Source organism: Homalodisca vitripennis, chromosome 3 (assembly GCF_021130785.1).
Source record: "Homalodisca vitripennis isolate AUS2020 chromosome 3, UT_GWSS_2.1, whole genome shotgun sequence".
NCBI lineage: Eukaryota > Metazoa > Arthropoda > Insecta > Hemiptera > Cicadellidae > Homalodisca > Homalodisca vitripennis.
The window spans coordinates 85,425,050-85,448,465 of record NC_060209.1 but is presented as its reverse complement, the minus strand read 5'-3'; the positions used below and the strand labels follow the sequence as shown (position 1 = coordinate 85,448,465).

General features: G+C 31.9%; 1 protein-coding gene across 1 annotated transcript; it reads left to right on the top strand.

The window, feature by feature from the left end:
* The first annotated feature begins 172 nt into the window (after window positions 1-172).
* On the top strand, window positions 173-23,209 carry LOC124357134 (probable methylmalonate-semialdehyde dehydrogenase [acylating], mitochondrial). Its single transcript, XM_046808616.1, has 11 exons — window positions 173-636; window positions 6,894-7,016; window positions 10,264-10,413; window positions 11,611-11,689; window positions 12,624-12,823; window positions 15,201-15,368; window positions 16,008-16,254; window positions 18,492-18,673; window positions 18,869-19,048; window positions 19,534-19,632; window positions 20,200-23,209. Exons 1-11 carry the CDS (start codon window positions 604-606, stop codon window positions 20,299-20,301), a joined length of 1,563 nt encoding a protein of 520 aa, XP_046664572.1. The 5' UTR covers window positions 173-603; the 3' UTR covers window positions 20,302-23,209.
* Window positions 23,210-23,416: the final 207 nt, after the last annotated feature.

The following is a 23,416-nucleotide window of genomic DNA, read 5'->3' as shown; positions in this document are numbered from 1 at the left end:
CGTCAGAGACATGAATGCAGTGTACATCGAACCGGCATAGCTAAATGCTAATGCTTAAAAAAGAGAATTAAAAACAATTACTAACAGCAGTAATACTTGAAAGGTATTCCTTTTTCTTACCGGCGTTGCCACATGCCACTCCGCTGACTTTATTGTGAGCGGTTAGACTTCTACCCCTACTCTGTCTGTAGATGCTAGATGTTTGTTGTTGAGTTGACTAGACTAAAATAGTAACTTCACAAAATTAATTAGTGTCACTTCACTACACAAACACAAGTTCACTTTTGTCAGTCACTTCAGAATAATAAGTGTGATTAGCCTACACACACTACTCTACACTAGCCTAGACGTCCTGTCTTGATACTTGAAGGAGAGAGGCTATTGTTTATTTTCTTTAATTAGCTAACATTTTATTAACGGCTTACATTTTTTTAATTTACCTAGAGAATTACTATAGGTTATTGCTACAAAATAATTTATGTTATAATTTACAACTAATAAAGTCTTTCTGCGTTTTGGTTGATTGTAGTAAGTTAGAGTGACTTGTAATTCTTTTTATACTCAATTAATTGATTATTTGTAAGAAAAATAATTCTCTTTAAAATGATACTGGTTCCTCGGCTTTGTTATAACAAGGTAAGAGTAAATTTATAATACATTTTACATGTAGGGGTAGATAAATTAAGTTCATCCTAAATGTATTTAGACCTAATTAATAAATTAAAATTAGTAAGATCTAACCTAAAAATTGAAAATCATTAGTAGATACCTAGATCTTAACCACACCATAATAAAAATAAAAATGGTAATGATAATGCAATGGAAAGTAATGTTTCTGTTGAGTATAGTAATGGCAATTACCGCAATGGAATCATCTATATTTTTGATTGAGACATTTCAGACTGTATAAATATATAATTTAAGAAGTTCACTCTGATATATCACTCATGACACAAAAAATTAATAATATTTGAATAATTTTTGACAAAAATATTACAAAATCCAGTGGTAATTAGCCTACTCTTAAATACACAAAAATGGTGTGTGACGCTGGTACTGAAATCGGGGAGATTTTAATAAGCGGCCTGCACTCGTTATTCGGTTTTTGTTGAATTGTTCGATATATTATCCAACTTCGATATAAAAGATTCATACACAATAAGAGTTTTAATAAATTACCATAACAAGAAGAATCTCGTTCATTACAATTTTAAAAAACATAAATTTAACACTAACATTACAAAACAACAAAACCAACTAAGGCCTAGACTAACACATCAAAGAAACCTTACAATATTTATAACTTGGGGTAAGTTAGGGTACGATAAGCAGACTCGGTTTTTTATATCGAAGAATGTAATCATCGATACCTAATATTCGCATCTCAAATCCTAGACTATCAATTGATATAAAGTATCTACAGTTCTCAATAACAATCATATGTTTTAAATTAAAATATGTATATAATATTTACAGTGATTAAACAAATTAAATAACCAAAATTAGGAAAACTGAAGACGACCATATTTGCTCCTCTCACAGTTACAGTTGTTTCTTTCCCACAAATTTCACATAATTTTTTTCTGCACGAGTCCAACATGTTGAAGTCATGAAAAACATGTCTTATCATCTTTCAAAGCAATGTCGTGTAGTTTTCTAAAATTGACTGTTATTTTTAATAATCAAATGTTACTTATATATAAAATTGAAATATTACATTAAGAGTATTATTTGAAATTATTGTTTACAGCTATTGATATAGATTATTTAATTAATCGTTAAAAATAATTAATCAGTATCGATTATTTGTATCAATGGTTATGATTAAGTAATATCGTTTGCCAATTTTGATATAAAAAACCGGGTCCACTTATCGTACCCTACCCATAACTTGTCCAGGTGATAGCAGTGAGTAACAGCATTTGTGAAATGGAGGAAAGAATTCTCCCCATGGGCTATCAGGAGCCAAACATACATGTTGAAGCCACTTAAACTAATCTTAAGTGTCACTTGTGAGAAATATCTCACATATTTTCCACATATTCATCGCCATTTTCTGTCTCAAAATATAAGTTACTTTTTGCTGTTTATTGTTTACATTAAAACTACTATAAGTAATTCCTAAGGTGAAATCATATGCTAAGTTAAATAAATTATAATATTGAATTAGGCCTTTGGATAAAAATATCGAATAATTCGTTAAAAAACAACCGAATAACAAGTGTAGGCCACGTATTAAAGTCTACCCCTGAAATCGGACAAAGATACAAACCTCATACCACACCTCACCACCCTCTTTTTTAACCTCTTTTTTTTCAAACCTCATATGACATTCTTCAAATTCTGTTAAAGTGAAAACTTTAAAATAAAGGGTGTTGCATTGAAATGTAATGAGTATTATGTAGTTGATGTAATTAGCCTACAAGTTGTATTAAATAATATTTAACAAGTCATAAAATAACAACAGGGAGTGTTTTTAAGTTTTATTTTATTATAAAAATGTAGTAAAAATTCGTGTTTTGTTACAATAACTTTTAGAATAGGAAACAAATTTTAACACTCTAAATATGTATATTGTACTAAGTTGTTAAAAATGCAAGTATTGGATATTGTAAGCAATGGCTTAGTTAGTCTAAACAAGTAAAATTAAACTAAGGACTACTAAACATAGGCCTAGAAATAACACTTTATACATATTACAGGCAGAGTACAATAAGTGGACCCAGTTTTTATACCGCTTATTACGATCATCGATACTTTATATATCGAATAACAGAACTACCTCCTGGTGTCAAAGGTGTTTTACTCCGTTGAAGAGTTCATGTTGAGTTGCTGGGATGAAAATTATTGAAAACAAGAATAAAATAAAAATCCCAGTTCTGTTATACAATTGAAATTGGTGTAACTGTGATAGAATCAATACAAATAATGATGAATGTACCTGCAACAATCTTGTAATTGTTGACACAATAAAGATTATTATTATTATTACTTTATAACAAATATTCTTTATAATACATATTAGTGAAAAGCAGGTATACATATTAAATGTATGGACCCAAAAATAGGTTTGCATAATTAAATTCATTCCAAAATGGATATAAACTTTATTAATAAATTTTGTTAGCAAAATATTGGTATATTTATCTTTAATTGTAGTATTTGCGGACAGTACAGGCTTCAAATTATCTGTTGTAACAATTCCAATAACTAAATCATCTGTTTGCTATTTATTGCAGGGTTACCAACTTACCTGAAAATTTGTCCCTAGAGGGTTGCTATGGTTACTCAAAGAAAACCTATTGTGTTAAAGTATTATATTATTGAAAGTTTGATACAATTTTATATGTATTAACTTCAACCTTTAGCATACTAGTTATTTTTCCCCCTCCAGGCTTGCTTAAGCTGGAATCCAAGTTACATTAACCACATCAGCTATAATGATCTCAGACTATTTTTATCAATTTCTTAAAGTATGTTTTCATTTCCAGAAAGAATTTTTAAGCGGTTGTGATCTATAATTACACAATAACTGATAATATGTTTGAAATTGTTCAGCTCTACTGTCTGCATACAATCATGTAGATAGTCTTCAAACCAGTTTAAGGCTACGTCTATGATTCCCAATGATCTCAGTTTTCTCACAGTTGAGACAAAGACCTTGGCTAGGATCTATAAATACATTGGCTACGATCTATAAATACATTGGCTACAATATTTTCAGCTTCTAAATATTCAACAGTGCATTAACTGTAGCCCCCAGGGCAGTTGTTGACTTTCCAACAATGAAACTTTGTTGGTTATTTGGGAGTAAGAGAGTTATGCTGCAGGTGGTTTAATAGTCTGGATAGCACCACTTTCACAATAATTTTGGATACAGCGGGGACAAGTTATATTGGCCTTAAGTTTTATAATTCCTTTTTAATTCCCTTTTTAAGGAGAGGATACACTTGTAAGATTTTAGGGGAAAATTCCTTGGGAAAGAAATTTATATTATTATGTTAGTGACAGGCAGATTTCCTCTTCAACTATCTTTAATATCTTAAGAGGAGATATAATCAAACCCCGCAGAAAGTTTTGGCTTTAGAGCCTGAATGGTCTTAACTACAAGCTAGTATTTCTGAATGTAGCATCTGAAATGTTACTGAAGAAATCATTGAAATGTTCTGCTACTTTGTTGATGTCCTGTGTTTTTTCCATTATCTCTAACTCCCACTCAATGTTCCTGCTGAAGCTCTTTTACTATTAATGATGCTCCATATTGCTTAACTCTTGTCTGTAGCATTTGATATAAAATCTTCATTAGCTTCTTGTCTGATGTGTTTTTTAGCTTCAGGTCATAATCTTTTTTCTTCTGGGAAGCGTCCATTTTGTCTGTTTGAAAGCTACTGATAATAAACCTTTCTTGGGCACTTATAAATGATTTAGTCAGTTCTTCCCCCTTTGGGTCTGTAATACCTCGGCTAATTTGTCTTCTTCTGATGAGCTTGTAGGGTCAAGTCGTGTTTAGAGCCATAATGTGTCAATGAAACTATTATATGCTAAGTTGTAAACTTTCAGCCAGTCTTGCTCAGCTAGAAGACTCATGAGTACATCAGATTCTGTGTGCTGAAGTTACATCTATAAGATGAGGAATTTATGTTATTTTGGAGTGGAAATCAATGCTGGTTATTTGTGCAGTGTGATCAGAGGTCCCATTGCATATCACAGCAATATATATGGTGGCTGAGATTAGTACACACAATATCAATTGATTTTCTGGAGATCTTGGTGATTAATAGGTTGAAGAGCAAGTCTATTAATGTTGTAGGTTGTCAAAATTTTCCTAATTGTAGTATTATCAGTTTTGTTAGAGTTTTCTAAGCCATTTATATTATAAGATTTCCAACAATGCATATGCTACAGCCAGAAAGTGATTTAGTCTCTCAAACTTGTTATTGAGGCGGTCAACATTTGGTGGAAAATTAATGTTTTATTTACAGCTGAGTTTATGGAACACTCTGGAGTTTAGTTGGTCTGTTTTCCATTTGGCAGTCTTCTTTAGGCTTATCATTAAAAAATCTTCTAGTCCATGTGCCTGTCAGTCCTTGATGAAGAGGACGAATGTCCACCTCCATGACAGACTTGAAAGTATCAAGTTTTTTAGGACTTTTCATGAAGTTTCTTGCAGTGTTTATTTTGTTGTCGTGTGGCCTATGCATTTCAGCCAACACTACAATCTTATTATATTCTTCATCCTCGCTGAGATAGTGTTTTGACTCGATTGGAGGTGTTTTGAAAATTTACTGATTGTGATGAACTAGGCTGTATGGGAAGGTTTTGGCTGGTTAGGTGGGAACAAAGTGGCAGATGTCTAATATCTTCCTGTGCTACATTTGTGTTGGTTTGCAATTTTGGTTATCGAATTTTGAGGTTGCGGCAGCATGTGATTTGTTAGAGTTACTGAATGCCTTATTCTGGCAGGATAGTCAGAAGACCTGCCTGGCCAAATGTAGAGGGCGTCATGGAGTTGAGAAGGAACTGAATTGTTGATGGAGATGTTCTTTTAGCACAGCTGGTGATGCAGGCATAATTTTTTACATTACTAAACTTATTTTCTTATTTACTATTTTTGCATTTTAAATATAACAAGACATCCTAGGTGACAATCAATACAATAAATCTATTACAACATAGTATCATATAATTATACTATACAGGGTGTCCAAAAAGTCCCGGGTCGGTTGAATATTTTTCAAAATATTTAAAATAGAGCTACAAAACCTTACACAAAGTTACTGGACATAAAAATCTATTTTATCACATATTCAGTGATCCGCTACTTCCTCAGGGGGGCGGCCCGCTAGGAGTCAGAAGAAAATCTTAAAACGTAAGCCTAGGTTGATATGCATATCAAATTAAAGGTCTTTATTAGTAGAGTACAAAGCCGCAAACCCGACCTCAAACGGATGACCGAGTCAAAAATGACAGCCGTTCAAAGATGGCTAGAGTTTGCAACTTAGGTTAATGTAACAAAATACACTGATGAGATTTTTGACTTTAACTTTCCTAACATTTAAAAATGGACATGAGGTGTTTCTTGAGGTGTTTGAGGGTCATTTGAATAACTCATTAAATTGTAAACAGTTTTGGGTTAGTAAAGTTAAAATCCGACCCGGGACTTTTTGGACACCCTGTATAATATTAATTAATTACATTACAATCACTAAATCGTAGTAATAATAAATTATTGCGTAACAAGTTCTTGTCAAAAAGTAATGACAGTATTAACTTAAAAATTGGATTCAATTAATAACTTTACAACAACAGCATTCACATCATAATATGATTTAGTTAATGATTCATAAATAATTAATAAATAATTTTATTAACAATAAATAATTACTCTATGTAATAATGCAACTAACAATAAATTAAGTAATTACAGTATCATCAGTGCAAAAAGTAACGTGTAATGATGGATAATTTATAATCTATAATAACAGAGCAAAGTAAAAATAATAATAATATTTTTTTGTTATTAGCACAAATAATAGAATTAACAATAGTGAAAGAAGTATTACTACAAGCTCTCTTAGTGCATGTAGGTCTTGGGTATGTATACCGTAAGTTGTGTGTTTTAGGTGTACAAACTGAGTAACAGAATGATAGAATATATTGTTTTGATGGATAGAGAGAGAGAAGGCTTTCCCTATTGCAGAGACAATACATGATTAAATAGTTGAAATGTATTTAAATCTCTTTTTGTTGTTTACAAAGGGAGTAACATTTGGTATAATTTAGTAACATTTAAAATTTGGATAGTAAGGTTTTTCAGAAACTAGCAATATGGTTTGTTAGGTTTCAACAAACCTAACAAATCAAATACCTAAATACCTGTGTTGTATTTTCAGGTGAATCATGTACAAGTTCAAGTTATCAGAGCTCTGAGCAACACAAAACTATTCATTGATGGAAAATCAGTTGAGTCTAAAACAAATGAATGGATTGATCTACACAATCCAGCAACCAATGAGGTCAGTGTTTAGGTGTTATACACCTGTATTGTATATGTGATGTTGGATTTTGTATCAATAAGACATCCAGAATATTATTACAATTGTTTATGCTATCCAAATAGTTTTATTTTTATTAAAAAGTTTTCTCTTGAATTATATCAAGAAAAGATTACTCAACTATTGATTTTTATAATTGTTTAACCACTTATCTAATTATCATATATCTGACACTTTTAGTGCATCAGCATCTGAACTAGGGTACTGTCGCACCCTATAGTATTTTCACACAACTTCACACTGACATGCAGTATTAAAAAAGATATATAAATATTTGAAGGAATATTAAAATAATCTATATTTGGTTTTGATTAATTTTAAAAATTGGAAAGTGCTACATTTGTTACAAATTATTTGCCTAAACTAAAAACTATAAGATTGCAAAATTTTAAAAAGTTTTAAAATATGTTGTATACAATTCTATTTCATTTAATATAGTAATGAATGAAAATGGTATAAATCTTTAACAATTATCATGGTAACATGAAAAAAATCAATGATCAAAAACATTACTACATCATTTTATGTTTCACTAGTTAAGCAGCTAAAAAGACAACCTCTCAAAAATGTTAATAAATTTAAATCAGCTGTTTATTTGTTTTAGTTCTTTATTAATAACTTTATTTATTAATAAAGAAATTACCACTGGGAGAATCAGACAATACAAACTAAAACATGTAAACAACAATTAAAAAAAAAAAGACACTTTTGATCTGTTTCTTGGTAAAATAACAAAGTTATTGTTGCCCAAAGATGAAAAAATGGGTTTTCACTACATTTTTATTTGACACTTGTTTTATATATAAAAAAAAACTTAACTTACAGTTCTGGGACCTGTTTTATTCAATTTATCAGGTCAAAAACCATAAGGAACGATTGAATTTGCTTCTTAATCCACCTTACCAGAATTCTAGTGAATTCATTATTAAATATTGTGTATTATGCTTTTGTATATTCTATTGTGTGTGTGTATTGTGCTTTTCAGATTTATGCTTGTTAGTACAAAGCATTTCAAGTGTTTATATTATAAAATCTCTTCATTACTTTTATATCTAGAATCAGTTCCCACAGTTTCTGCATATCTTCATGAATAACCCCCTTTATATCAGGATCAGTAAATATGAATGTATTTTCATTTTTTGATTGTATAGCTGTGACAAAAATTATTGGACAGTATATGTGGTGTACAAACAGTCAATTTATCAAAATGCTCTGTTAAATTTTAAGCCAGACCAATTGAAAGTTAATTCAGTGTATTGTGTAGGCTTTTATTAGCTGTAGATATTATTATCAAAACCTAAGATAAAAAGAAAAAATAATTCTGATAATCTTAACACAATAATAAGTCAAGTTTATCATTTTCTAATTATTACACTAAAATTACTGGAATACAGCCAAGCGAGTGGTATATTAAACCTGTTATCATTTTATCGTGTTTTATGATAACCTTGCTTTGTGCCACATAAGTTCAAGTCTCTGATAAGTTCATTATCAGTTTGTTTAGATGGCAATAAACTAACTTGATTTTTATACAGCTTGTCGTCAACTCCTTTATTTGTAAAATGTTATTCACATTGGTAAAAAATTATTCTCCTCTTGAGTTGAAAAGATTGCTCACGTTTTTTATCTCTTTCGGCATTACAAAGTTCATTTTGTAAAGCTTGGTACATTTATATTTTCAAGTATCATTAACATTTAAGATAAGAAGACCAACTCAAAGTATTAATTTAATTCCTTCTGATAATATTGTAGTTGTAGCTCAGTTTCTGTTCAACAAGTTTCAGTGATTAAATCTACAGCTACATGGATAAAATGTGTAACATTTGCTCTATAAAATTTCGGCCAGAAACATTTAAATTAACATTGTAATGCATAACATTCAAAGAACTGGCATTTCTGGCATAATCCAGTGGGGTCCAGAGAGGGCTGTATTGCACTCAAAAGTTTAATATACTAGGTAGAAAAAAACCTGGAATTGTCACATATATTCAAAAAGCGCTTCATTGTAAATTCCTTTTTGGCAGCACTGTTGGAAGTGCAGAGCCCTCGGTTGCTTGTTTCTGTTACTTCTAATAAGTATTGCAAGTTGATTCTGACAAAAGGACTGTGTTTGCTTTTCAGATTTATAAATGCCTTCTTTTTGAGGCATGTAACAGACTATTTTTCTGATGGCCATAAAGAATTCACCATTTCTTTTCGTATGTCACAATTTTATTATAGAAAACGTGACATATTTTTGAACATAACAAGGTTGGTAGGATTTAACAGAAGGTTTTTATTTGATTTAACTTAGGTTAGAAGGACTTGCCCCACAGGCGATGTTTGGATATTAAGAATTTATTACTGCACCCAACTATTTTAATAGGCATTATAATAAACCCTCTTTCATAAAAAATTTGTTATGTAGTTTTTATTAACTGTTTTAAGAAGTTTAAACCCTCTTTAACTACTAGTAATTTTTCCTAAAACCTTGATTATGAAAATAAGTTTTTCTTAAATTGTGTGGTCTTTTTGTCTTTAAATTGAGACAAAGAATGGGTGTTTTGTACATTTATACTAAAATACATTGATCCCGTTATCCTCCACCCAAGCTAACCACCATTAATTTTTGGTGGGCATAACTTTTACCACAGACCAGTGACCTTCATATAAGTGTAGACTAGAATGCATAAATCCCCAATGCCAGGTGCAGGTATCAAACCCACAACTCCAAAGCCAATTCTTGTATCCGAGAGTAGTGTCTTAGACCACGCTATGCCAGTTAGATATCCTAACTGTACCAGGTGCAGATATCTCACTTACGATTTTGCTTTAGCAGCAATCACTTAGTTATCATGATCACAACTCGTAGCACTTATAGGGTTAAGTTTTGCATTTGTGTGTAATTGCAATGGTATTCTTAATGGGTTAATATGTATTACATATCCTATAACTTTAACAATATATTATGAGACTATGGAGGTATTTTTGTTTCTTGCAATCATTTGGAAATGAGTGTAGTTTTTAATTGTGTAATTAGAGATATAATTAATCAAAAATAAAACACAATTGTCTTTGCAGAAATGGTCCTTTTGATGTTACTGTTCTCTTTTACTGTTATATATATACATGTATTTGTAATGAAGTGGATTATACTACCTTTACATTTTTCTATCCAATGTAGGTTCCATATGTTGTTAATGTACCTAGCTGATGTGTGTTCTGGTAGGTTGTTACCAGAGTTCCCAAGTCCACCAAAGCAGAGATGGAGGCAGCAGTGGAGTCGGCTAAAGCTGCATTCAAGAGTTGGTCCAACACATCTCCACTCACTAGACAACAGATCATGTTCAAGTTCCAGAACATCATCAAGGCTAATATGGTTGGTATCAGTGAGGTTGACCGAACATCATTGAAAACTACAATTGTTCCAGTTTTATTCATCGTTACATTTGGTGTCCTGAAAAATTTCTTGCCACACTCAAAAGTCCCAGATTAAGTTTTGAAATAGGTTTTATAAAACCATTTAGATTTTTCTCCATTTTATGTCATGTGACATGGGGAACTAATGTATTTGAGTTTTACTTTTACCAAGCAATTCTATCTCTATAACTTGTCTTCAGTTTAAAAACTGTGCTGTTGCACTCCATCTATTGGCAATGAAGTAAACTAGAGTCATCATCCACTTGTGGCACAACTTATCATTACCACGTTAATATTAAACATTGTTACGTCAGTCAACTATTCGTATTGATTGTATTAAGCTAAAACCTGCCCAAACTTTTTTCAAATTTAATGACACACTTTAATGATTAGAACATTATCAAGAGAGGGTGTTTTCATTATGAAGCAAGTGCTCTGTAATAGTTGTATTATTACCAGCAAATGTAATTTTCCCTTAAGGTCAATCAACCTTATCGATAAGAAGTATATAATTTTTAATGTTTATATTTATGTGAATTTCACAATTAATTCTAGTCATAAAATTAAAATAAATGAATAATCTTAATTTGTCATATGGACGACTGGTTGGGTGGCTTGTAGGACAATCTTTCTTCAGTTGTGAATAGTTTCTAACCTGGAGGCACATTGAATACTGATTCCTGATAGTTAATTTACAGATGCCTTTTATTTCTAATACTTTCCTGACATAAATCTGGATTATCTGTATTAAGATTACCGACTGATTATTTATGTATGCCGAAAAATAACAGATCAGGACCAGGAAAGAGAATTAATATTTTTATATTAATATCTGAGAATTAAAATAGCTTATGTTTATTGAGTTTATTTATTCTTCTATTCTTTAAGAGAGTAAAGTATTTTTATTGGATATCTCGAAGAAAGTACGTAAAAATAATATATTGATATAAATTTCCCTGTGTTCATTAACATTAGCAATAAATGTCAATTTGAAATATTTACTGTTTTTAACCGATAGCATAATTAATTAATTGTTATTCCTTTTATACTTCAGCACCAACAGAATGTTATCATGTTACATTTTTTAAAATTAACCTCAATGTTAAAGTAATGAATTATTGTAATTTCGATTATACATAATTTCTATGTTTTGCAGAAAGAATTGGCAGCCAACATCACCTTAGAGCAAGGCAAGACTCTAATTGATGCAGAAGGTGATGTGCTACGAGGACTACGTAAGTATTTGTTTCTATTGTTGGGAAGCACTACGATAACATATTGTTTCTGAAGACGTTTAAAAACCAATTTTAACCCTCTTGGAAGCTTAAAAGACACTTAAAAGAATCCAGAGTAAATTTGACAGCTTTTAAATTCAGAACTGAATATATCTTTTTATCATAGTTTGAAAACTATTTGTTACACATATATGGAATTTATGTGTCAACCATTGACTATGTACGCATAGCCATGTTATGTTACATGTTTCTTCTAAATTGTTTCACAACTATTCATTGTAAAAAAGTGCAAAATTATTTACATACAACATTTGTTTTAGTATTTTTTATGTAAATAATTTTACTACATATTTGTATTTTACAATATAGTCTCAAAAAGTGTGAAAAAGTGATTAAATAATGACAATTTGTTTATCTGCACTTTTTTTACAATAAATAGTTATGAAGTTATGTTTGCATCAAAAAATATATTGGGCTAAAAATACAACTTTTCTTCAGTTAAAATAAAAGTTGAGCGGAGTTTTATAGAAAAAGTAAAGTAAAATTGGTGTGAGATGAGCTAGAACCAGATTAGAGGCTACTTGACATTTTGTTTTATAATGTTCCTGATTAAAAATTTTTTCAAAAATACTGCTTGAACAACTATTTAAAATTCTCTACTTGCATTGTCTGGGGAATATAATTTGTTTGAAAAGAAACGAAATTGAGCTAAATTATAACTGTGCATTTAGCTCCTATGAATCAATTTCCTTAATTCATGTTAACATAATTTGGATGGTTTTTAAATTTAAAACAATACTAGTCCTGCAAATATTTCGTCAAGAGACGTTTTCGTTCATCGAAAAGTACGAAATTAAGCCTGGTAAACATTTACAATATATCAATCATGGTGGAGTGAAGCTCAATTGAACAAGAAGTGTAAATGTTTGTGCAGAGGTGGTGGAACACTGCTGTAGCATGCCAAGCCTACAGCTAGGTGAGACCCTGTCGGGTATCGCCAAAGACATGGACCTGGTCTCCTACAGGGTACCACTGGGAGTTACAGCTGGCATCACCCCCTTCAACTTTCCTGCAATGGTGCCGCTGTGGATGTTTCCAGTAGCTATCACTCTCGGCAACACTCATGTCATCAAGGTAGGGTGGATGAATAATCGCTGTTACCCTTCGCAATATTTACAATTCCTTCTAGATAAGTGATGATTATGTATTAACCTACATGTAATGAAGATGGTGTAATGACTAAATATTATGTTACACTCTGCAAGATTCATGTTATGTTGGTAGAGTAGTAATTGATTAGCTATTACTGTAAGAAATATTGATTTCATGAAATTTTGATGCATAATTAAATTTATCTATGAGGGGCATTTAATAATTAAAAATACAAATTGGCTTGAAGAAAAAACTTTATTTTTACAAAACAGGATTTTTCCTTCTTATCAGCATAATCTCCACCAACATTATTGCACTAAAGAAATCAGGGTTGTGATGGGGATGAGGAAGTACTTTCCAGACCATTTTGTTGATGCTTTCATGAGTTAGATGAACAGTGTTAGGACGTCCATAACTTGCTGGAGAATCACACCACTTATCTGTAAACCAAAAATTTTCTTTTTCATGGCTAGCTTTACCTTGTTCAAAGGATATATGAGTAGTATTGGATGTTTATTGTATGCTGTTTATTAATATAATCACAAAAAACTTCACCTTCAGCGTCAAATACAGTCAACATGACTTTCCTATTGATGCTTGTGTTTTGAATTTTTCCTGAGAGGTTAGCTGATGTGTCTTTTGGACTCTCGTTTGTTAAAGTGAACAAGTTATAATTTGTTGAGGAAATAACACTCTTTTAGCTGTATGCACAGTTTTGTGTCCTTGTGTAGCCATATGAATTTTCTCAGGACCCACCTTGCACACATTTTCTGGTACTTGTACTTGTTACTAATAATGTTATGACCTGTACCAACACTAACTTGAAATTTTCCACACTCGTTTCCACTGTGACATGGTGGTTGGTACAAATAATGACATCAATTTGAATTCCAGTTTAGTTGAAACCTCAGTTGATTGACCAGAACGGTGTTTGTCAGTCACTGAGTCTCTGACCACGTTTGAACTGTTTTACCCACATGTAAACATTTTATGTGATTCCAACAACTTTCATCATAAACTTTTGTCATCCTGGAGTATCAGCAGTTTTTCATTTTTGGCAAGTAAAAACAAAATCACAGAATTTTGATCAAATAATATGATATTTTCAAATTAACTTGCAATTTTTAACTTAATTTTGAGTTATTTTTGTTTTAGCACAAGAAGTTTGGAAATTGCAATTAGTCCTAGTCCTAAAAGGATCTTTGAGTGAGTTACTTCTGAAGTGACAGGATATTCTGGATGGGTAAGATTGAGAGTAGGACCCGCCTCCTGCCAAGATCCATCTGGAAGGATTTTTGGCATTAATCTCAGTCATGTCTTTTTGGAAGAAATGAAGGCTAGCTCTGTACTGGCCTCTCCATTCATAGTAGGCAAGGTGTGGCACATCCTTATGTTTAGGCTTGTAACTTCCTTTAACACTTAAGGACCCCCACTAACTCCAACACAGTTATCTCTCACAGTAGATTAAACCTAAACCCTTGTACCCCAAAATGTTGACATTTGCAGTTAGTGATATGCTGCTCCTGGACTTCCATAAGGTTGCCAGATTGAAATGACTCCAGTTTTTGCTGTACACAGTGCAGGTTCAACTGGAATGTATAAACCAGCCAGAAGTAAAATCTCCTGAGGAAGGATAGTTTTGAGGTTATGAACACAACAATGTTGACTCATAAGCTGATCAAGACTCATTCCAGTGATGCCAGCTTCAAACCCATAAGTATTAAATTTGTTTAATTTTTTCTCCAGACCAATTATTATTTTCTTTTTTACTGAATGCTTTTTGTATTTAACATACCCATAATATAAATATTGTGGATAATTGATTAGCTATTACACTCAGCAACACTCACATTATCAAGATACATTAGATAATTTCATACTTTTAAACAATTAAATTTTGGTATATTAATGAATTCAGCTAATACACTTGGCAAACCAATTTCTCCCATTACATCTAACCATTAATCATTAGCTTAGAATTCAATACACCAAGTATTGATAAGTTTGTTGTATTGATGCAATAAATCCAAAGTTCATTTTTTACAAAGATGTAATATATTGTTTCCAAATAAATAACAGCTGCGCTGCTGTAATCTACAAAATATCAAATCACTACACAGTGACTAGAAGATGATGGTAAAAAACCAACTACATTTTGAAATTGTATGACTTTCCATGAAAAATTCCAAATCTGATACACTCTAATATTTATAGCCTATTAAATCCATGTTGGGTTTACTGTTCGCTTTTGTCAGGATGTGCTGGTGCATCCACTGGACTTGTAGTGTAGCATCTTTATAAGTAAGATTTGTAGAAGAGTACACAGAGCAAAGTTCAACTCTCTGGTATTGTATTTCAGCCATCAGAGCGAGACCCTGGTGCTTGTATGATGCTCGTAGAGATGCTATCCGAGGCCGGCTGTCCTCCGGGAGTGGTTAATGTGATCCATGGTGCTCATGAAGCTGTGGACTTCATATGTGATCATCCGGCCATTCGGGCGATATCATTTGTCGGCTCTGACCAAGCTGTGAGTTACTCCAATATTTGATATGTTGAATGTTCTAACAAGCTTTAAAATAATTTTAAGGATTCATGCAAATGGAATGCCTAATTAACTTGTAAGTGGTTTGATATTACAAGATTTTGTTTTTATTTTATATAATTTTGGTCACTTGTAAGTATATATTTGAGTTTAAATGTTTAGAGTTCCCATTGAAGCTCAGAAGTTTCAAAGTTTCAACCTGTAAGATTTCAAAACACCCTTAGCTTAATATGCTAACACTCAATTTTTATATCTGTTCTAAATTTAAAAAACAACCTGCAATAATATTGCTATCTTCCCTCAGTGGCAACAAATGTATAGCTACAAAGGTCTCTGTATGTCAAAGCCCAGCTCCTTAATGATTGGGCTAAATAAGTTGGTAGTATTAAGCGCTTAAGTACAAAAATATAATGTGGACCGACCAATTCCATCAAAGTAAAGGAATATAAATTAAAAAATATCTTTTTTTATTGTGTGAATTTCAAAATATGCTTTTGTCATTATGATTGGTGAATTGTACTACATTTTGGCTTTGCAAAAAGTTTTCTTGTATCACACTTTTGAATTTATGGTATTTATTATGACATAAGAATGTATATTATTTGATGTAACTGTCATGTATAGGGGGAGCATATCTACAAGAGAGGTGCGGCTAGTGGAAAGCGGATGCAGTGCAACATGGGAGCCAAGAATCATGGGGTGGTGATGGCTGATGCCAACAAGGCTCACACACTTAACCAGCTGGTGGGGGCAGCATTCGGTGCGGCGGGTCAGCGCTGCATGGCTCTCAGCACGGCAGTGTTTGTGGGTGAAGCCAACAGTTGGTTGCCAGAGCTCAAAGAGAGGGCAGAGAAACTGAAAGTCAACTCAGGTGAGTGGACAATCAGATGCATTCTTATAAAGGTCTGTCACATTACACCAGCAATTATTTGCCAATTGCTTGATATTTAGGAAGAATCTAAGTTTTTGGGGACAGATACTACTTTCATACATTTTAGAGTTTATGAATATGACAGAAAAATAACAAAGCATAATGAAAAAGTGAAGCATTTCTCATGTTTCAATTTATGCTTCAAACTTTCTATCCAACCTCTATAGGTAATTAGGTTTGTAGTTAGGTCACTGGAAACTGAGACCAAAACACTCCTAACCAGTGTATTCCAGTATTAAACTTTTGCGATTAGGAGGTCACTAATGTGGCCAAACCTTGCTCAGTTCGGATGTAGTCTCAGATGGTTGTCCTCTCAACTCGCCGGACCACCCATAGTGACCAACTCTGTTCTTTGTCACCACTCGGCACTTGTGTAACCATGAAGGTCACTTTTACTCAGATTTAAATGGCAGTATTTGACCTTCCAACTCTTTAAATTACTAAGATTTAAATGAGATCCTCAGATAATTTACAGAGTTTATTGGCTTCAAGGTTGAAACTTTATCGATCGGTTATTTATTATTTGCTTTGAAATGAACCAAGTAATATGTAATTTAAGTAATAGTTAGATCTGTTTTAAAAGTATTTTTATTTGCATAGTAAAAATACGATCAATCTCAACTAGGTCTCTAGTATCGACAGAATATAAACTTGTTCCCATATTTTGAGCTTCAACTCCACCAAATGCACTAGTATTTTAATACATTAATAGGATACACTATAGCAGCTACAGTGACACTGACACTCGGATAAAAATAGTTCTGAACTATGTTTACAATTCTGGTATGTACAGCAAATAGAGAAATACTAATTTAGTTACTTATTTGACTGATAGATTGCAGCCCCTTCCAGCCACAGTTGGATAAGGATTAAATTTTTGTAACTGTGGAATACAGTGGGCCACATTTAGTGAGTGGCCTGATGAGCTGAACACAGCGATGGCCACAAGGTTTGGCTCACTGGGCTAAGAGACAGTGCATAATCATAAATCAGTGACCTGAAACAGAGCATAGCTGTGGCCACCGTTATGGTCAGGCCTTTTCCTCTTAAATGCAGTGTCTGAAATCTGACGTATGGCTGTCAAGATTTGACTTGAAATCTGGAGTTGTATTCATCTAAAGAGATCCAAAACAACAGTTGGCGATGAAGAATCTCAAAATTAACTCTTTACGTTGTTTTGACATCACAGATACCCAGACTGCAAAATATAGTTTAATATAGATGAAGAGGTTTAATCTTCTTTGTTCCAGTCTGTTTTTTTTCTCTTTAGACAAACATTACTCCAGGTTCTAGGAGTCAAGTCTTGACAGCATCAGATTTCAAATGCTGCACTAAGAAGAAGGTGAACTGGAGCTAAACTCAACATTGTCAATTGTACAAATAGTGAAAAAATTGTTTTGTATAAAGAATTGAAAACAGTACATAAACATGGACTGAACTCACATCCACTCTCTGAACTTGAATCGGAATCGTCCTGTTCACTCATAAAGTCTTCAACTAGTTCATTGTCGTCCTCCATATTGCCTAAATACAATAATAAACACACATACACAGTCACCTTACACCATACACTAAACACAATAAACAGTACAGCACTGAACTCACATCCACTCTCTGAACTTGAATCGGAATCGTCCTGTTCACTCATAAAGTCTTCAACTAGTTCATTGTCGTCCTCCATATTGCCTAAATACAATAATAAACACACATACACAGTCACCTTACACCATACACTACACACAATAAACAGTACAGCACAGCCAGCGAACGAAAATTGCGAACCACATATGGCTTGTGAATAAACAACGTATGAAACAGGCACAACACGCGGCAAATGGTACAACGTTCCACGATAACTGCTAGGCTCACACTGAGGCAATGGCGACCAAGCGAGCAGATGTCTGCTATTTTTGTCATCCGCATGTGGCGCCAGTATTGCATGACAACAATATGTTAAATGTATTTGTGTGTGTTGTATGATCTTAATGAGTGTTTTAAGCAGACCTTAAAATGTATAACAAAATATAAGTGAATACAGCCTGAGGATGTCCTAAAGGCAAATAAATCATTCACTGGTATAACACATTTGCATTGGTAAGATAAGCCTTAATAATAATAATGTCCAGTACAGGTTCAAAAATGAATTCCATTGAAACTAATGAGCTGTATGTTTGCAGGCAATGTGCCAGGCACAGACCTGGGTCCTGTGATCTCCCCCCAATCCAAGCAGAGGATCCTGGGACTGATACAGTCAGGAGTGGATGAGGGAGCTGACCTGCTGTTGGACGGCCGGGCTCTTGTGGTCAAGGGCTACGAGAAGGGCAATTTCGTTGGCCCCACCATTCTCACTAATGTTAAGGTAATCTGGAAAATCATCTTAGACACACATAACTCTCTGTTGATGTTGTAATATTACACAATTTAAGCAAAATGACATTAGTATAAAACTGTGCAAAGCAATTATTTCCAAAAACATTTAAACAAAACCTAATAAATAAGAAAAGTGAAATTGTTGTTTCACTGAGATGGTTTGTCTCACTTCCTGTTATTTTAGCCAACAATGAGGTGTTACAAGGAGGAGATATTCGGGCCGGTGCTGGTGTGTCTGTCTGTTGACACATTGGATGAAGCTATCAACATCATCAACTCCAACCCTTACGGCAACGGAACCGCCATCTTTACCAACAATGGAGCCACTGCTCGCAAATTCACCAAAGAGATTGATTGTGGCCAGGTAAATATATTCATTCAATTTAGAACATTAAATTATTTTTGATATTCTTTGCCAACTTAAATCATTATATCCATATAACAGTTCTCTGTTTGGGAAAAATTTAGGTCAGGAGATCATTTTGATAACCATTGTTAAAGTTGCATGCAAGATACTTTTTTTAATGTAGATGCATTTGGTATACATAGCCAGTATAATCACTGTTTCCATCAATACTCCAACTGAAATAATGATACCTTTAGCAAATTTTCAGATTGTATATTAACATAAACCTTTTGAGACAAGTAGTTCAAACTATTTGTAGAGTTGTGACTGAAAGTAGTTGAACCTGATTAAAATTGCAAGCTTTTGTTTTAGTACTCTTTATTGCATCATAGTGTACTAAAATCAGCCATTAGTATTGTGTTTTAAGACGAAACCAATGTTTCTAATTTTTGCAGTCATTATCATTATATTTCTTACATACTTCAATACCCATTGTTTTGTAGGTCGGTGTCAATGTCCCAATTCCTGTACCTCTTCCAATGTTCTCATTCACCGGATCAAGGCAGTCATTTAGAGGCGATGCTCATTTCTATGGAAAACAGGTAAAGGAATTGTTGAATATCTGACCAATAAGTGTTGTATTATAAATTATGTTTTACTAATAATTCTTCAATGTTGTTTCTCAGTGGAAAACAACTTTTACTATGAATGATCAACATTTCTCAAAAAATTGTCAAAAGGTTACATTAAAAGGAGGAAATTTTTTCTCACTGTGGTCCATGTTCAATGTTTATTTTATAAGTTGGCTACAGTGTTGCTTTTTTATGTTTCAAAAGCTTTAGAAAAACACTTGATAAGTATTGGTTCGTAACTTTGAAGATTTTTTATTACTACTGGGATAGTTTGAATAGAAAATTATGAAACTACAATTAATTTAGGTTAAATATAAAATACTCATTTATTCATTAATTAAATGAGATGTGAGATCAGTTCAATCAACTAATTTCTGAATCCATAATAGATGTTTATACTTAAATAGTGCTAGATGAGTTTTTAGCTAATTTTGAATGAAAATTCATTCCTTAAAGGCAACTATTGCTAAAAAGGAGCAAAATAATTGAAGAAGTGAAATATCTATTAGTGATTTTGTAAGTTTGATATGATTGCAGGGAGTGCACTTTTACACACAAGTAAAGACGATAACACAGTTGTGGCGAGACTCAGACGTGACGCACAGTAAGGCAGCCGTCGCCATGCCTGTCATGCAGTAGTTGGCAACACTGGGTCTGACCATTGAGTATTCTACTTGACTGAAAGGAGAGATTCATAATACAAGAAATGTATTGGTCAATATTAGTTCTATGAAATGGCTAATATTGATGTAAGGTATGGAAGGTTATAATTTAAGAGATCACTTCTGAAGAACGTATAAGCTGATTATGTTTGTGATCAGTTGTTTAGTGCCATATTTATTATAAGAGTATATTCGCTAGGTTTACCATTACGTTTGCAGCTATAGTACAAAGTTTAACTATAACCTTATATTTTTATTTTATGGGCATACTAAGTGGTTCTAAGTGAAAGGTGCTTATATTTTTCAATTATAATGGATAAGGCAGTTGTGTGAGTAGGGAAATATGATGGGTAAATGAGTTTATTAGGAAGATTAAACAGATGATGTCATGTATATTATTTCTATGTTTAGTACTTTGCTTAAAGTTTAATTTTTACAATGGATAAATTGAAGGGTTTATAGGATTCTTACCAACATATTCAATTCCTATGTAATTGTACATTTCATTAATAGTCTCAAAAGTAATCTGTTATGGGGTGAAATTTCATTTACGCTCGAGGCGAAGCTGAGCATGGAAAATGCCATCGAGCTCTGCAATACAACTATTGAGAAAAGTATTGAATGATACTTTTCATAATGATGGAAAAAAGCACATGAAATCTTTTAAAAGATTATCTGACATTTCATAGTCTATTAGTTATTCTTCCATAAGGAAACATAATACTATTTAATAATTAATTTTTGTGTTAAAATGAGCTGTTTGAAAGTAGAATTGTCACAAAAATAATGGAACCAATTGTTTATACATAGGTTGAATATTATTATAGTAATGGTTTTGATCAACTTAAAAATTATTATTTATTTAGAAAATCGGATTCAAGAAAACATCCCTACAAAATTCTTTCCAATTTAATAATAATTGTGAAATCCTCTGTCAGCATGAAATGTTAATATGTCTCTCGTACTCAACTTTATTAGGAATGTATCAACTGGCCTTAATTTTTTTTTGTTACTGAAGTGGTTAAGTAATATAATGTGCCTAGAAATATGATAGCTCAAATATCTATGATCAGCCTTAATTATTGTATTGAGTTAGAAGTTAGTCTTTTAGTTATCCAGCTCCTTCAGATAGTGTATTTATTACAAATAATGAATATATGCATGGATGTCACATGTTTTTCAAGTAACAAATTTTATTACTGAAGGAAAATAATGGATGAAATACTGTCATATTGGTACATTCTGACGTGTACAGACCTAAAAAATATAATGATTGAGATTTTTTGACATCCATATAAACATTGTCTGTCATAGACTGCAAAAAGCAGAATTTCATATTTAAAGATGAATGTTGTGTAATTGATAAAACATTATTACCATAGGAATTTGTTCATTTTGTTCTTTAATAAAGTATCTGAAGAAAGGTTAGAACAACTATCGGCTGTATATCTGTGATCGTAAACTATAATATTTTATATTACCAAATCGAGTTCTATATAAAAATAGCAGGCAATGTGAATCTCAAATAATACAATCTTCAAGCTTAAATAGAACTTGTGTGTAGTACAAAAAATACAGTAGTCTTCCAATAACTAAACCACCAATCCCTTTAAACGAAAATGTATAAGATTGTTACATGACATTTTCCATTGCTGGTTTCTATTTTCAAGTCTTTCCATGTGAAAACTGTGTCTTCCAAGGTACCTAGTTGTATATTGTAACTGAAGTTAAATTTAGTGCTGTATAAATAAATGTGAGTACTATGTGTTATAACATATTTTTGTATTTTATTCAAACCATCTATTTTATAAAATATGTTGGGTTTACTATTTATATTATACACATAGTTTTTACATCTTGCCTTTATGTATATAATTGTATAAGAAGTCTTTTATATATTCTTCAGTAATTGCTACCACATACTAAAATTATATATGTATATGTGTGTGTGTGCGCACAATGTACATTTAAAAATGTAAACAAAAGTTTTCTGTATGACATTTTGAATATATACAAATTTACTCCTGGAAACTTTCTAGGAAGATTTTTCAGGTTTTATATCAGTTTAGCTTCAATTATTACTTTTAGTATTTTTCTTCAAACTAGTAGGACTTTTGTTATTAAAAATATAAACAATAACAAACAAAGTATGATCCAAAATACTTCAGATTGTAGTAAAGGCAAACTATTGTGTTAAATAAAAAAAAACCCAAACTTAATGAAGCTTCTTGACTTATTCACTTTTTAAAGAATTAAAATGATAAATGAAACCAATTTTATCAATTTGTTCATCTGTTTATTTAGTACAAAGTAGTTTAAATCTGTTTCTATAAGATATATTTTTATAGACTAAAAGTGATTTAAGTAATTAATAAAATTAACATTCCAATATATATATTGTTAAGTTTGATCAAGTCTCAGAAATGCAACATTGACTCCCTAAATCAGAAAATAATCCCATCCATTAGTATATGTATTGCAAGGAATCAAACTTACTATAGACATTTTTTGATTAGGCATTATACAAACATTACATATCAAAGTGTCATTCTAAATACATTCAGAATTTTACTGTTGAGGGGGTATTGTACATTTTTGAGACACTGTTTAATTATTATTACTCATTATTATTATTATTATTTTTATGTATATTTACATTTATTAATGGTACTGATCTTATTTGTCTTATTTTGTTGTTTGTTCTGTATATTGTTTTATGGAATAAATAAAGATGTTAATTGTCAATAATTGAGTTTGATAAAAAATTACCTTCTGTATTAAATAATTATTTGATCATAAAATAAGCTGGTGTTAAGTAGATGCCATTATAAAACAAATTTATACACACTATGTGTATGTTCAAAATTATTTTTCCACTGAAACTACTTATTTGTTTTATTACTTCCTTGTAGTTTCCCACTGTTGGATCCTGTAAGGCCATTTTGGGATTAACAGCTGTTACTTTTTACAAGATAACTTCTAACTGCAAGAGATATAGCTCTTTTTTATTACCAGGCAGCCTAATACATGTTCTATTTAGTTAGTCTCTTCATCCAGATTCGATTTTGCTAATACAGAGATATTCGTATTAT